This window comes from Festucalex cinctus, chromosome 1 (genome assembly GCF_051991245.1).
Source record: "Festucalex cinctus isolate MCC-2025b chromosome 1, RoL_Fcin_1.0, whole genome shotgun sequence".
NCBI lineage: Eukaryota > Metazoa > Chordata > Actinopteri > Syngnathiformes > Syngnathidae > Festucalex > Festucalex cinctus.
The window spans coordinates 17,271,073-17,288,478 of NC_135411.1; the positions used below are offsets into that span (position 1 = coordinate 17,271,073).

The following is a 17,406-nucleotide window of genomic DNA, read 5'->3' on the forward strand; positions in this document are numbered from 1 at the left end:
GTACATATCTGCCTATGTGTTCTTAATTAAAGTTACCCCGTGGATAAAAGCAATCATAGCATGTTAGCACAATTATTTGCATAAACCATTTGGCACAATGTGATTACCCTACATTTTGATTGATTTATGGCAAGATGAGAAAACACCAAGCTCTCCAAGCACTTTTTGTACTCAGTTTATCGTCTTGTTACTTGTTAATATTTCAATTCAAATTTGTTAAAGTATCAGACTACAATACAAGGTGTGGTGTACAACCCTTGTCAGCCTTCAGGTAGCAATCTTGCGATGTGAGCATATTTCTATTTTCTCAACTCCCATAAGAAATGGCACTAACTTCAGCAGATGATGTATAACAGTTGTCAATCCAGCCTAAGTGTGTTGTAAGTAAAAGTTGCGCTCTGGATAAATGTTTGCGTCGCAATTCATAGCATGTTAGAATTTTATCCATAATAAATACCCTTTTGTATTCATGTTGCTAGCAGCTTCAAATGTGTGTTTAGCATGATTTTGTTATTGTTGTTGTTTGAACTATTTAGTAACTACAGGGCATGATGGAAAACACTTACCAATCTGCCCAAGCACATTTTGTATTCAAAATGGTGTATGGACAAATGTTAGCAGAACAATTGTTACTAGAAAAATTTCCGCAGAATTTTTGGATGTGACTGCTGACTCTTGCAAGGTGGAAAGCCGAATGCACTGAACAGTTTGCCAAATGTTGGTGTACTTTACCTCTCAATCAGTCAGCAAGCTAGCATAGCATGCTTAAGCTAACTTAGCATTAGCAATAGCATGGTAACTTAACACTAGCATTAGCATGCTAACTTAGCATTAGCATGTTAAGCTAGCATTGGCATATTAAGTTAGCATTAGCATGCTAAATTAGCATTAGCATTAATATGCTAACTTAGCATTAGTGTGCTAATTTAGCATTAGCATGTTAAGCTAGCATTGGCATATTAAGTTAGCATTAGCATGCTAAATTAGCATTAGCATTAATATGCTAACTTAGCATTAGCATGCTAAGCTAGCATTAGCATGCTGACTTAACATTGGCGGTGTTAGCATGTTAACTTAACATTAGCGGTAGCATGCTGACTTGAAATTAGCATGATAACTTAACATTATCATGCTAAGCTAGCATTAGTTTGTTAACTTAACATTAGCATTAGCATGCTAAGCTAGCAGTAACATGCTAATTTAGCATTAGTATACTAACTAACTTAACTTCGGTAAATGTATGTGCGCGCAGCGTGGCTTGGAAAAAGGTGTTTAATTTGTGGCTCTTTTTCCCCCTTCTCCATTCATTCCTATGGGACTTTTTGGCGGGGTTTTTTGGGGGGGGAATTGCGTCGACATGGTAACTCGGAAGTCCGAGAAAGAAAAAAAAAAGAAAAAAAAAGAAAAAAGAAAAAAAGAAAAAAAAAAAAAAAAAAAAAAAAAGTCAGATCGGGCCGCATCTTTTGATACCTCATTTGTGCCGGTACGTTCAACAGTTCGGGACGCATTTTTTCTGAAAAATTCCGCTATAATAAATGCAGGGGCCGTTTTCTAGGATGGTAATATGTGCCTGCTTTGCTTCGCAGCAGTCACATAATTAGCATTTTTTTCAGTAATAGCCCAAAACAGGACATTATGTATTATGAATATTACCTCCGCAATACTTGTACTCAGGTTGCTATTTTGGCAATAAATTAGCATAAAAACTGTTAGCCATTAGAGCATCCGCGCACAAGTTCATCATAGCGCTGGTCGCTGATTTATCAACTGTTTGACCTATTTTCTAGGTCACGCTGATTTTTTCTAATTCACTCGCATTGACGCCCTGCCCTCCACCTCAAGGGGCGCACTTAAACGTGATGTCACACTGGAAGGATCTATACTCAAATCAGTTACAAGCTGTTCTAGATATTAACATGTTATCATTTGATCAAATCTCTTTTATTTTAATGAAATCTGACTACAGCACACTCCTTTTTGTAAAATCCTTCACAATTAGAATCTGTCATCGATCTGGCATCAAGGTGCTCCCGCGCATTTGATTTAACCTTGCAAGCGTGCCAGTGATGAAAGGGGCCGTGGCGCGTCGCTCGTAAATCCTTTGACTTTTTCCCCGTGTCTGCGGAGCCTCCGGGTGGAGCAGGAAAGTGTTGGTATATCACACTTTGATGTGAAAGTCACAGAGTGCCCGGGCAACAGGGCTGCGCTTCTCTGATACGGCGTGCGTGTGTAGCGGAGCTAAGAAAGCAATCTCGCTGGGCTCAACTTCCTCGGGGAACCCCGCTCGCCTGCCGCAACATAAAACGTCAGGCTGAGATGGAATAAAACGAAGGACCGCGGCTTGTTTGCACGCATAAGGGAGGAAATGCATTTTAATCATATAAATCAATAAATATGGACTTAAGCCACACGGAAATGCACCAAAACACAGGAGGGGAAACATTTTTCGCCGAGAGTCATACTAATACAAATCTTATCTGTAGGTTCTTGCTACGTAGATGCTAGCAGAGATTGTTAACATGCTAGCATTTTATCAATTTTCATTAGAAATAATAATGCTTTTATTAGCCAGTATTGTACTCTGGATGGGTGAGTACAGACTAGGTATTTTAATATATGGGGTACCGTATTTTTCGGATGACACGTCGCTCCGGATTATAAATCGCACCAGCCAAAAAATGCATCATTAAGAAGGAAAAAACATATACGAGTCGCACTGGAGTATAAGTCGCATTTTTGGGGAAAATTTATTTGATAAAATCCAACACCAAAAACATACATGTCATCTTGAAAGGCAATTTAAAATAAAAATAAAATAGAGAACTACAGGCTGAATAAGCGTACGGTATATAATAACGTTACATGACTGACATGCCTGGTAATGTCAGTAACGACGTAACATATTAAGAGTTTGTAGCGAGCAGTGACGGGAGTCGGAGGCGGAGTGTTGAAGCGCGGAGCCAAAGGCGGGCGTTTTATTGACATCAGCTTCTGAGGTCTGAACAGCAACTCCCCACTCAGCTAGAAGCTAACAGGCTAACTCCCCTTTTCCACGTAACAAAACCTTCCCACCCGGAACTCTCCCTTCGCCCCAACGTTCCGTGGGTGAATTATGTTCCCATCACTACAAGTTATTCATATAACTCTAGCATAAAGAACATGCTACTGCAACTGACAATAATGTTATTATTCAGTGCATTAATAAGGTCTATTTTTCCTGTTGAATGCAGCACAGCAGTTTTACTTGTGCATATTATACAGGCGGCTATGCTCAACTGTTGCCTACATTTTTCGACCTGCATGTACCTATATTTTGTAATATATAGGGTATTTTTTCATCTGAATGACTGTATTTTCTTATCTTTCATCATGTCATATCTTTCATCAATTTTAAATAGGTAACAAAATATCTATATTCAGCAATATCAGCTGATATGAAATACTTGTAATGTGATAAAATGTTCAGCTGCATCACCCATCCCTATTTTGCAACTTCATAGTGTCATGCTTAACAGTTAACACTTGAATCTGTATAATATAATTTCAATTCATTTTGAACAAACACTAAAACTCAAGATGTTCATCAGTTTTATTTCACAATTTTGTTACTTTATTACAAAATAATCCTAAATACTTAGTTTCTTTTGTTTTGTTTTTTGTTTTTAATTTGGATTTAAATTCTCTATTGCAGAGTGACTATTCTACCTTTTGTAGGAAATAAAAGGTCTTTCTTCAAAATTATTTGTCATTGGTTTAATAGACATTTTATGTATCAAAAGTACAAGTGGTATCAGTTACATTGTATCAATATTGAGTATGTAAGGTTTCAATACTTGTAATGGTATCGGTCTGGGGAAAAAAAGTGGTATCAAACATCTCTACTCTATACTTATTTATAACAGTATCCAACTACAAGGAATGATATGAAGTCATCATTTTTCCAAGGCAGATTGCTTTATTGCAATGTTAGCATCTGAGACATTTTTAGAAATAGTGAAAAAATGTAAAGAAGATTCACTTTGCCTCAGCATTTTGCCCAAGTTGTCATCTAGATAAATGTTAGCATAGCAAATGTTAGCTTGTTAGCATTTGATCCTTTGTCCTTTCTAATAGTGTCTGTCTAATAGCCTGTATGACATAATATAAAATCTTTACCGTCTTCATTAGCATTGTCTGCGCTCAGGTTGCTGTCTTGCGATGTAAAGCGTGTTAACATTTAATCAATTATCATTTTAGAAATAGGGCCCATTTCCAGTTAAGAAGGAAAACATTCAGCAATCTGCCTAAGCGTAATCCATATTTTAGTTGCTCTCAGGATGAATGTTAGCATAGCAATCAATAACATTTTATCCGTTCTCATTAGCCTTTTAAAATATTACCCATCACAAGGGCATGATGCACAATACTTATATAAACATGTGTCCGCATTTCATCAATTCATTTGAAATAAGACCCGACTACTAAAAAGAACAGTTAAAACAGAGCCATCAGGTACAATTTCTGAGGGAGTGAAAGTGTGTGTGTGTGTCAGTTTGAAGTGTAGAAAGTAAAAATGCTCACGTTTGAGGATATTCCGCTGCTCCAGCTCCTCTGCTGTCGGCCTCTGACTCAAGCGCCTAGTGAGAAACACAACAGTTATCCAAGGTCAGCACATTAGTTGACATGTTTGCCATTTTGAATGTAGTGTAAGTAGTAAATTTTGAATGGAAATGTACCATCAGACATAGATACACAATTTCTAAAGAAGACAGTAGTCCATAAAATGGCTTTTGACAAACTCTTTTCATCCTAATATACTGAAAAAAAATGAAATTTATAATCAGTTGTATTGTAGTGAGTAGATAACCAAAACAATCGCTGGGGATTCTTAACTGTGTCAGGGCCCTGCTGCTTTAGAGCAGTCGGCAGGCACTGGATCGATTGTCGCCACCTCATTAAAAATAACAGCCATCTGGATGCGCCAGCCCAGTACGAAAGTGTATTCTAGGCATGGCCGCATCAGGGAAAAAGCAGCTGCAGTTATCTCAAACCCTTCAGATGTGTCAGAGAAAGAAGAGGAAGTGTGACTCCAAACATACGTCCCAAATCAACAACAAAAAAAAAAAGAATGGCTTCATCGGAAGCAAACTTGAAGTCTAAAATATTTGGAGCCCTTTTGCAAAGAAGAGCGGGCAAATAATAAGTGAAGATGTGGCATGTTGATACTCTCCTATGCGCAAAGGATTGAATTGCAAATATGTCTTGTTTTCTTGTCCCCCAATCCTCGTTTCAGATGAGACGTCAGTAATCCAATCCGCCAAGCGAGCCAAAAGGACAATAAGCTGTTGTGAAGATTTGGCACATTTTACATTTTAAATTGTGCTACTCATTCTACAAATCTGTAATTGGAAATAAACAGGCTTTCCACATGTATGCTACCCAAAACACCTTTTTAAAGGCACAGTGTGTATTTTTTAGTGCGTTCTAGTGGTGAGCAAATAGAATGCAACAATTTTGAAATGCACAAATTACGGACAACGCTTCAAAAGGCTACCACCAATTAATACGAATTGTTATTTGGGGTGAGCGAGCAGCAGTGGCTAGAAAGAACTATCTGGAACGCCTAACAAGAGCGGCTAGCGGGAGAAGCGAGAGCAAAGCAGAGGGAGACCAGCTGCGGGAGCTGAATCACGGAACTGAGTGACGACCACCTGCAGACCCCAGCTGTGGAACGTAAGCAGCAGGCCACCCGTTGGGTCCGACACGAGCTCCAACTACCACCAGAGGCCAACTACGATCGCAAAGTTCTTCTCGTTCGGGTATCCGTAGCAGAACGATGGCAGTGAAACATGTCTTGACAAAATGGGACCCCGTTCTATGCCGGGATGTGCCATAGTCTGTCACTAAACTACATTAACATTTTACTGAAGTCATATTTACAGTAAATATTTGTATGAAAAACACTTAGTGTGTATTATGTAATGCCATCTAGTGGTGAACGAATAATTCATTTTAAAAACCCACTGTTAATGTTGACAATCAAAATAAAATTGTTCTGTCACATGAACATTTTTTTTTTTTTTTAATCTAATTTTGGGTCTAGTAATCGCTAATTATATGACATAGATTGCGCAGTGCCTTACAGGAGGCTGACATTATGCAGAGATGCTCGTTTACCATGTGCTCGTTTACCTGCTTGGGAGCTAGCTAGCTAGCTAGCTAGCTGAAGCCTTTAGCCCCAGGTGCTAGCTAGCTAGCTCCCATGGTGCTTGTTTACCTAGCTAGCTAGCACCTTGAGCCAAAGGCTTTAGGTGCTAGCTAGCTAGCTCCCTAGCTAGCTCCCATTGTGCTCGTTTACTTGCTAGGGAGCTAGCTAGCTAGTACCTGTTAAAGCCAAACTGTGGCAGGGTTTTTGCTTTCTGGATCTGGATTTGCCACCTCGTTCTGTCTGAAAGGGACAAGGGAATGAAACCTGGCTCTATATGCCAATTTACAGTACCAGGCATGCAGTGTGCTAGCAGCTTCTTTTAACTTCCTTGGTGGACATTAACCACTATCGCAAATTTGTATTTCTTTCAGAAAAAAAAAAAAAAAAAAAAAGAAATTGGAAAGCTTTCCAATATGCTCCTGCTGTCTCAAAGTAAAAGATGTTACGTTCTAATGATGAACAATTCTGCTTAACCTGGTACTAAAGAGATGACCTTCGAGGACACAATGATGAGAAAGCAGCGAAAAGAGACAGGAAGAGATTTTTTTTTGGAAACATGACAAGAAAGCAGGCTGGCCTTCTGGGAACATGCACCGTGTTCCAATCACAGAGGGGAAGGCTGATTCGTGTGCCAACATTTGCGGATGATAACGTTCCCTTCCTCGCTTGCAACCATATTCCCGATTTCTCCTAGCGTTGTAAATTGCTGGTGCCGAAATGGCTTTACGTGGCGCGGCGATGTGGAGGAGTCAGCCAGAGATGCTGTGTGGTGATTCAGTGTGATGAGCGAGCAACGGAGAGAAGACAAGCGAAGGGAGAGGAAAAAAAAATAAAACCCAAGATGGTGACGTGTTGCCAAAATTAGGTCAGCACCATTTTAACAGCCTCATTTCGGCGAGATAAAGAATTTATCCTTGTCGGATGTTGAAACGGAAACATGAAAGGGTATAAAGAAGGGTTTGAATGGGGGGTGAGTGTGAGAAAAGGCTCATATTTCCATCAGCTTTATAGTAGCTTTGTTGGAGAGAAAAACGAAGGCTTGTCAGCTCAAATTAAGACAGAAAGCTCACTTTGGCAGACAGGAAGCGTGAGTGCCGTTTCCAAAAATGTTGCTGTTGTTGACCTATAAACAGTGTTGGGATGTGCATTCACGAGCCATATAAAACTACTATAAAGCCAGACACGATACAATATGATGATACATTAGTTACACTGCGTTACAATTTGACACCATGTGTACACTTCAGCAAGGTAATGGCACAGATAATCGGGCTAAATGTGAGCACTTTATGTACATCTAAATTGTTCTGCATCTCTAAAGGTAAATTCTGACTTACTATCAAAACTATTTTTTCAGTTTTAGTTTTAGCTACTGCACCAGTTTTTGCTAACTATAATAAGCTGCCTTACCTGGTGAGTTTGGTGCCAATCTGCTGCCTGGACTCCAACCGCTCCTCATCCGTCTGCACTGGCAGAATGTTCTTCTCTTCCAGCTCCCTTTTGGACGGACGGTTGCTCAGCTTGATAGCCAGCGAGTCTTTGCGGAGCACCTTCTGGGCCAGCGTGCCTGAAATTCAACATTGCCAGGCCTCTGGTGTGAATAGTGAATACAGATCTAGGAGTTGCAACCAAAAGTAGTTTTAGGAGAGAAAAAGCTTACTACTACAGCACTAAATAATGGATGTGTAAATAACATGAGGGGCACCAGAATGTTTTGAATATTTTACGACAGCTCCTAAAGTGCTGAAATGTTCCAGAACCTCCAGAAGACGTCGTAAAACTGTCTTCCGTTTCATTACCATGTTATCGCAAAAGGTAGCCGCCACTATCTTAAATGTTAAATCAAACTCTAAACTCTAAACGAAGTCTTGACCCTCAAAAAGAGGTTTGAACTTGTGGGGACCACCGAAATGTCCCCACAATTTCAAGTGGGACCCCACAATGGTGGTTAAACCTGGAAAAACACGTGTATGGGCACCACAGTGTAGCAAAGACAGTCACACACTTTCTCCATTCTTTCTTTAATACTTGATGATCTCAATGGATTTGATTTTTGCATATTGCATCAGGAACAGTCAAATTCACAACCTAACACATTCAAATGTGATGTCGGATTCTTGTCATCATAACCTTAAAAAAGAAAAAAAAAAAAAAAAAAAAAAAAAAAAAAGAGGCTGCACTCAGGTGAAAAACAGCACGTACGTCAAATACACAAGAGGCTCTGCACACTTGAACAGTTATTGCCAAGAAGAGCAGAAAAATTTGTGTCTGTGGGCAACGCACTTGTGTAAGACAAATTTTGGTTTTCCCGCATTGAAGGTCAAACCACAAATGCATTCTGGGAGACTTCAGGTGACGCTAGAAGTCCTGACAGCCTGGATTAGTCGAGCAACTGTGCCAAAACTGTAGTTTCTACTCTGAAACTGCTGATAATCCTGCTATAAAATTTAGACATGTATATATTTAGATTTTAAGCGTTAAGTGACATGTAACTCTATTTTTATTATTTATCTATTTTTTATTATTATTTTCTATTTTTGTCTAAATTGCGTACAAATATTCAAACAAAAAGCAATCGGCCTACCCAAACAACCAGGACCATGTAGCTGATTTAAGGTAGCTGATAAAACTTGCAACCACAAAGTTATTAGCATAACATTAGCATTTAACAGCACACCATTATTTTAAAGATAGTACAAGTACAGTATGTTGAAGTGTGCCGGTTGAATTTTTGAGTTTGACTTTTGGACAGCCACGTAGCTTAATATAGAGCCTGCATTTATCTGGGTTAGTTAAGGGATTTGGAAACAGAACAAAAAATCCCATAAAAATTATTTTGAAGATATCCCAAGGACATTGCTGACCATTTTTAATTTTAAGAGCATAAGTATTTCTGTCATGACTCGGGTCATGCAAGGGTAATGTTTGGGTGTTGTTTCATGGCTGGGGTCACGGCTGGGTTAAGTGATGTCAAGTGTCTGTTTTGTACTGATGTAACCATCATTAAGTTTCGACTAGTTTTGGGCTATGTGATGCTAAGAATCTTTAATGCTATGTGATGTTAGGTGATGTCAAGAATCTTTAATCGTGTTACTGGGTCAACAGGTCAACAGCCAATCAGATAATTCCATGTCAGTACTGGTACCCACATGTCTAGCCACAACCAATGACATCATTTGACTGTCTATATAAGCTGTCTGAGAAATGTGTGTGTTTGCCGGATTATTGCTCTCTGTTCCTCTGTGCTTCTCCGCAGCCCAAAGGGGCTTGGCGTCTCGTGATTCTCGATGCATTCTCGTTGTTTTTTGTTTAGTCAAGTTATGTGAATAATTAGTTAAAACCTGATTTGTGTCTGCGCTTTGGGATCCAATCCTTCAGTACACAACAATTTCGAAGTAAAAGTTAACATTTAATTCAATGGCGCCATCAGCGAAGTGTCATACCTCTGTTTTATGCTGCGCTTTGACTGGCCAATTTGCGTTCCCCCTACCCCCTTCCATCAAAGTCAGTACATGCCTAATTGTCAAAAGGAGTATCCTTCGCGATTGTCCCGTGGTGTTAATGATTTTTCGTCCCTGACGTGCTCCGAAACAGTCAGGGCTGACAAACGTAAACGTTAAACCGGCTCCAATATTTACGACGGCAAATCCTTAGGTATGTGGTCAATAACAAGTTAGGCCGTTCTACAGACTCAACGATTGTAATGGGAAAGTGACAATATAGACAATCAGAAAGCAACTTTGTGTCAGCAATCGAGGATAAATCGACGATAAACTGAGCTGAGTCACATTGGATGTCTGTATAATGTGTCTCCCAAGCTATTCACCACAGTAAATGTGACAAGGAGAACAGTTTACAATCGCTACTTTGAGACTAGATAAGCTAACAGTTAGCCTAGCTAATTCTGTTTCTACTTCATATTTTCCAGCAGTCTGCATACTTTGTGTAGACTGCTGCTCGCTTCCCATAGCTCAGTTTTGATGCGACTGACATCTAATTTGGGGAAAAAGCTTGCAATTGTCTAGTACAACAAATACTACTTACTTACTATATAGCAGTAAGCGCACGTGTGTGAGGTAAAAAACATTTAAAACCCGCTGTGGTTACACGCACAGACCAATTCTCTACTCACTTGTAAATATGGAGTCGTCGTCTTCGTCGTCGTCATCTACGTCATCCTCGTCCTTGTACATGCTAGGCAGATCCTCGTAGTCGGACTCGCTGGGCATGTTCTCCTTGTCGTCTTCGTAGTCGATGATCACCGACGGCACTTCTCTTCTGTCCTGAGGAGCGCACTGATTGCTGACGTGCAACAAAGAGCTAGGAGCGAAGGCAAAGGGAGATGAAAATGAAGGCAATGCATTTTTTCCCCACACAAAAACGGTATTTCAATAATATATATATAAAATAATAAAAAATAAACTCCCATCCCTTTCCCATAAGTTTCATATGATTACGTAACATCCAGCTTTAACTTTATGCAGTGTCATGACCGTTTTACATCCTTACATCCCCGCCCAAACGGCTTTTGGCGACAACAAGACTGCAGCGTGGGAGCTTATGTAAGATCCAATCAGATATCGTGTCCCTTTTCTACAATCAGGAAGATAGTAAGGAGCTCTTGTAAAGGAGCAGCTGATCGCGTTATGTCAGGCCGACTTGCTGCCGGGGACGCCTACGTTACTGCGCACAGTCGTGCCCACACAAACACACGCCGAGTTCAAATAAATTAGGCCATGTTGCATTGTGTTCTGCTGCGGTGTTGATTTTAGATCCGTGCGACCTCGTTAGGGTATGTTTGATATTAGCAGGCAACCTGACAAACACACACAAGTAAACACCTAATAAACAGCAGGTGCTTTGCTAATTAAAGTGTATTTATGCTAATATGCTCTTATTAGAGACACTTCAAGTGGTAAAGAAACAACATTCAGGCTAAATTTACACTGGTAAATGTATAGAAATTAATATCTTCAGATTGGAATGAGGCCAGGTCAACTCAGGCCAACTAAACGGTAGGTAACACTTAATATTTGATGTACCAGTACATCAGAGTGAGAAGCAGATATATGTGCTAAGTATGTAAAAACATACAATGAATTTGTCTCCGCAGGCACAAACTGAGAAACACTACAAATTACAATGAACAAAAGAGGGAAACCAAACGGGAAGCCTGGCGGTTCGCTAATTAGCGCACCGAGTTTTAGCTGGAAATGTGGCTTTTTTTATGTGATCAGTCAATATACATCTGGTCATATTGGATATGCAAGTATCACTTGAACTGTAAGTACAAATTAGAGCTGTCAAAATGAATCGATTTATCGACAAGTAAAAGTAATCGATCAAATGAATCGACAACTATTTTAGTAAATCGAGTAATCGCTGTGAATTTGTCCAAATCATCTGCTTATCAACCGTAACTGTTCACTGATTTGTGTAGTCCTTCATGAAAGAAGAATCTTCTGTGTTTACTCAAAATAAGACCTTTGCAAACATCTGTTTTTACTTTGAAAAACAATGACTGAACCGGTAACATCGCGCATCAATCCACCTTTTTTAAAATCACTATAACAATACAAAGTACATAATAAACACAATCACTGGTTAACGCATTCGCTCCCAGCCATTTTTTACGGAAGCAATTCTGTTCGCTCCGGGTTGTTTTACTGGACTTTGACTGATTTTGCAAGGCCCACAGAATATTGTGTATCAAAAGAAAGATTAAGGTCTCTTCTTTTATCAGAAAAAAATATATTTCTATCTGTTTCCGTTTTGCAGCAATTAGCATTAGAATATAGCTAAGTTTAATCAATTTTCACAAATCTATTTAGAATTGTGAGTAATTGAGCTTTTTTCAACATGGCCCTGGTTGATCTCCTTTGGTCTGCTGCCACCTGCTGGCCGTTCGTGCAATAACTACCATTTTTGCAACTGGTCTTTGCAGTTGAGAGGTTACATAAAAGCCTTCTGTATGCTTTAGCATAAAAAAAACCAAAAACAAACAAACGTATAAATAAGTCTTTGGGACACACACAAAAAAAACATATTTGTACGTTTTTAAGAGCAAATGAGGTAAACAGTAATCTGCTCAAAAATTTTTGCTTTTGTAATACACTTTAATGCAAAATCACAATGAATCAGATTACTCGATTGAATAATAAAAATATTCGATGGTGACAGCACAAATGCAAATGGATTTTTAAAATTGGATATAGACGTAGAATTTTTTTTTTGTATACATAAAATAAGCGGGCACTTGGATTTGTAGTGTAAATCCAGCCAAGTGTGAGTAGCTAATCTAACAAATTGAACCTTACTAGGCTAGTACAAGACGTATCGGAATGAATGCCAAACGCTGATCCATAATCCCTCCCTGTGTCACCATCGGCTTTAATGACCCCGATCGTCTGGTGGCGACTTACCTCTCAAACCGCTGCATGGACAGCGCCAGCGTTTTGTTGAGCTCCTCGATGATGCGGCTGGGCGCGTGCAAGCTGCCGTACTGCAGCTGCAGAGGGTGACCGTGGTTCTGGTGGAGAGCCGACAGCGCGGCCAGCTGCGAGGGTAGCAGCGTCCCGTGGTGGGCTGCCATCACCTGGCTGGCGCCGCACTTTTGGGACAGAGCGCCGAGGGGGTTGGGGGACGGAGACGGGGACGCGGTGCAGTCCAGTCCCCCCGGAGGCACGCAAATCATGACTTTCTTGGGCGGGAGGGGCGGCGAGTGCTTCGCCCCGGGCATGCAGGGCAACTTCATTGGCTGGCAAGAATCTAGAGAGGAAGACAGAAGTTGAAATGTGGGCTTTCAGGTACATGTACGACACGCGTGTTTGTTCAGACAAACAAACAAAGCTCGTGGAGCTCAGACGTACGGTGATGGAATTAGGTCAGCTTAACGTCACTTTGCGCTGACTGGCAGATTGACAATGATGGCTACGGTTGATCACGGGAGGAACTGAATGAAAGTACTACAATACAGAATATGGTTCTTAACTCCAATAGAAGAAACATATAAGAAGTGTTTTCATAAATGTATTTTCTGCAACTTTGATTTTAGTAACGCATTAGTGGGTTAGTGATAAAGTATGGTGCATTGAAATAATAAGCCATTTTCAGATCTCCAGAGGAGTTTAACCAAATTCTCATCTGGGCTCTGACTGGTTACTATCATACTTGCTGTTTTCATTTGGCTGTTTTGCCCCCCCACACACACACACACACACAGACACACACACAAAATATATAATTCTTGACAATATGCTCTATGCAGCCCCACTAGTCCAAGTACAGTATTCTGGTTAATATTGCATTAGTGCAGTGCTTCTCAAATAGTGGGGCGGGCCCCCCCAGGGGGGCACGAGGCTTCGTCAAGGGCGGCGCGTTTGACCTCGGGGAACATGCTTTTTTATTTTGATTTTTTTTTTTTTTACCGTCTTAGAATAAAGTGCAATAGCACCTCCACTACATTAGTGGGCAGTGGCGCTCTCATTGGCAGAGTGTGCGCAGGGAGCATTCGCTCGGTGGTGTAGGGGTTTTGTTTGCACGGAGCATGCGCATGAGTATGAAGTGTAGGCACGAAGTGTAGCAGACCCTCAAGTGACACAATAAAAAAAATATTTAATAGGGATGAGAAGACAGGCGGAGAGAGACGGCGATTAAGAGACAAACGAAAGTCTCACGGGGGGGGGGGGGGGGGGGGAGATGTTTTCTTCTTCCGAGGTGGGGGGGCATGACAGAAAATCATTGAGAAGCACTGCATTAGTGGAATATGAGTTAAGCAGCAAAATCCAACAGGCGCCCATTTTGCCACTTGCCGTAGAGTGAAAATGACATCACAGTTGCTCAGGTCTCAGGTAATAACCAATCACAGCGCAGCTTCAGAAAACAGGTGAGCTGTGATTGGTCACTTGCTGTTGAGTGAAAATGACATCAGGGTGTGCTCAGGTCTCAGGTAAAAACCAATCACAGCGAAGCTTCAGAAAACAGGTGAGTTGTGATTGGTGGTTGCCTGAGCCCTGAGCAACTGTGATGTCATCTTCAGTCGACAGCAAGTAGCAAAATGGCCGCCACCTGAGATGGATAAAACGGCTGGATTATGCTGCATGACTCATATTTCACAAATGTAATATTAATCAGAATGTCATGTTTAAACTAATGAGGTCACATATAACATTATTTTCAAGAAATGTTCAAGGTTGACTTCCACTTTAAGCAGCAAAGTCAAGCATTTTTGATCAATATCAGAAGGCGGCCATTTTGCCACTTGCCGTCGAGTGAAAATGACATCACAGATGCTCAGGCAAAAACCAATAACAGCTCAGCTTGAGACAACAGGTGAGCTGTGATTGGTCGTTGCCTGAGCCCTGAGCAACTGTGATGTCATCTTCAGTCGACAGCAAGTGGCAAAATGGCCGCCCCATGAGATGGATAAAAACAGCTGGATTTTTGCTTTGTAACTCATATTCCACAAATATAATAAAATAGTGAGGTCACATTTTTTTTCAATAAATGTTTACGGCTGACTTCCCCTTTAAGTGCTTTTTTAAATACAATCAATTACTACACTAGTAAAGGTTTACAATTGGACATTCATTTTGCTTGAACTCCAGGTTCAGGTGACAAATTCAAACAGCAACTTCCCAAAAATGGTACAAATACCAAATATATTTAGCTGACCTGTGCTATGGTTTGGGATGCGAGCAAAAGGCTTGGGAGGGAGAGCTGGCGGCTGCTTGTGGTAGGGCGGCGGCTTAGCGGGGTTGTCCTGAAGGTCGCCTGGGTATGTGACAGACTTCTTGGGGGCTAGAAGCATGGACGACTTGACGGGGGGCTCCTGAGTGCAGACGCCGCCGTCCATCGAGGATCGAAACTCACCCGTTGCTGAGCAGAGAGAGGGAGGAAACAATTCTTTTGGAAAAATAGAAAGAAGCAAGCATCTTTTCAGCACAATTCGACAGTGTTTTTTGTCAATATTTCAAGAATGTACATGAATATTCCCACACGGAACTAAACAACATTTAGCAATCGCACAGCTTTCTTTCTTCCAGTTTTATTTTCAAACAATTCTGACCTTGCTCTCATAAATATCATAACATTTTTTGCAAATTACAAATTTCTCAAAAATATGACTTTTTTTTTTTTTTTCCTTGTAAAATGACCACCTTTATGTTGAAATATTCCAACTTTATTTTTGGATTATTAGAAACTTATTTCCATAAAATTCAGACATCAGGACTTTTTTTTTTTTTTTAAACTAATTTTTTTTGTAATATTGTAACTATATATGGTTAAAAATAAAATTACAACTATATTGGTATCAACTGTTGCTTTTCTCAGACTCTTTTCCATATTACAATTTAGTATTGTAAAATTGTGACGTTTATCTTTTTTCCTAGTAATACAGATTTTACTCTTCCAGTACGGAAGTACCTTTTTTCCCCCCAGTCATTCTGTTTGTATTCTCTTTAAATTAGAACTTTTTCCTCATTATTACTTCCATTATTTCATTTAACAGGACTTGAGATTGTAATATTGAAACTTTATGTTTGTAAAATTGTTACTTCTTCACAGTATTACTACAGCTTGTTACTTTATGCTCAAAAGTATCAAATTATTCTTGTGAATTACAACTTGAACTCATTCAACCCCAAAAACATATTCATGTTTTTGTCCTTCACTCCCAAAAACGTATTTATACATTGTTTTTTTTATGCTGTAGGCAGAAGGCTGATCTGAAGAGGTTGCTTAAAGCAATGGTAGTTGTTACAAAAAATGGCCAGCAGGTGGCAGCAGAGTATAAGAGATCAGCCAGGCCCATGTTGCAACAAGTTCTTTTTCACAGTATTTTCAACAGGTTTGTGAATAATAATGAAACTTAGCTATATTCTAATGCTAATTGTTGCAAACGGAAACAGGTAGAAATATACTTTTTTTTTTTTTCCTGATGAAAGAAGAGACTCTAGTCTTTCTTTTGGTACGTTCCATGTTTTTATAGCCACAGAACACAATATTCTGCGGGCCTTGCAAAATTAGTCCAAATCCAGTAAAACAGCCGGGAGAGACGGGGCTTGCTTCGGTGAAAATGTCTGGGAGTGAATGAGTTAATATTGTCGCTGTCCTGTGACTTATGTCCATTTTTGTCATTGTTTACATTTTTAACGTTTATGGGTATGCAGAAATCCCAAAAATGAAAAAACAAAAAACAAAAAAAATTGTTTTTGACAGGACAGCGAAGATATTTAAATTTCTTGTATTTACTTTTTTCACCTTCAAGATATTACAACTTTTCATTCTAATTCCAAAGAGTGGTTCTTTTCAACTTTCCAGTGTGGTCCATATACCGTACTTAAAACGGCACGACTCAAAGACTTTTCAGATTGACATCCCTCTATTAATGCATGTGTCTAAATTGATTTTTTTTTTTTTCTTCAACCGACAAATTCCATGCAATATAATAAATATACTACATGCTCTCTTCATCTGGTCTCGCATCTTAGCATCAACCGTTGGACGAAGTCAACTTTGTTGTTTTTCCATGTCCTGTTGCATGAAGCACCCCGCCTGCTTTTAAGTGCTTTTAACTACAATGTTTTGGAATATGGGCTGTCTGAGGCAAATCCAGTGGAGAACAAAGCATTTGTAAAAATTCCCCCCCGAAAACAAAATATGTATAATGAAAGATTGCATCAGTCGATTTTGATTTTTGAAGGGTGCACTTCAGAGAGCGCTGATTAATGAAGAGATGTAGAACTCAAAGAGCAGCCAGTTGCCGTACAGCTTTCATCTTACAGGCATAATTTGAGAGCAAAAAGGCCGTGCCATTACGATGATGATGATATGGTATGAGGCAGCTCACCTTTCTCAAAGATCTCCTTTAGCACTCCCCTCTTGATCAGTTCATCTCGACTCTGTCGCACGGACATCTTCCTCTCCAGTGCTAGGAGAGCGGGGAAAACAAGAATATGTATTCAACTATCTGTTTTCTGTATCCTCACTTATGTCGTAGGTGAGATGGAACCTAAATTTGAGGAGAAATATAAAATGCAGTGTGGAGTTGTTGTTGTTTTTTTTTTCTCTCTTCTTCTTGGAGGTTAATCAGAGGGACTTTCGTAGCGGTTTAATTTAACAACAAAAATATGACAATATAACGAATCAACAATTGTTTACTTGTTATATAATCAACAGCCTTTATTTCTTAAATTCACATGGCGATAGCAGTAAAA

General features: G+C 39.8%; 1 protein-coding gene across 8 annotated transcripts in view; it reads right to left on the reverse strand.

The window, feature by feature from the left end:
• The window catches only part of LOC144017954 (phosphatase and actin regulator 1-like), a 67,810-nt gene that overhangs the window by 11,670 nt on the left and 38,734 nt on the right, over positions 1 to 17,406 (reverse strand). For 6 of the 8 annotated variants that reach the window (XM_077520003.1, XM_077520019.1, XM_077520012.1 and 3 more), the window contains exons 3-8: positions 17,040 to 17,120; positions 14,861 to 15,091; positions 12,610 to 12,955; positions 10,320 to 10,507; positions 7,598 to 7,754; positions 4,561 to 4,616 (exon numbers count right to left, since the gene is read on the reverse strand). In XM_077520003.1, the coding sequence (XP_077376129.1) occupies positions 4,561 to 4,616; positions 7,598 to 7,754; positions 10,320 to 10,507; positions 12,610 to 12,955; positions 14,861 to 15,091; positions 17,040 to 17,120 (1,059 nt within the window). The remainder of the gene's footprint in view (positions 1 to 4,560; positions 4,617 to 7,597; positions 7,755 to 10,319; positions 10,508 to 12,609; positions 12,956 to 14,860; positions 15,092 to 17,039; positions 17,121 to 17,406) is intronic. The other 2 variants (XM_077519997.1, XM_077519989.1) reach the window with 1 other exon arrangement.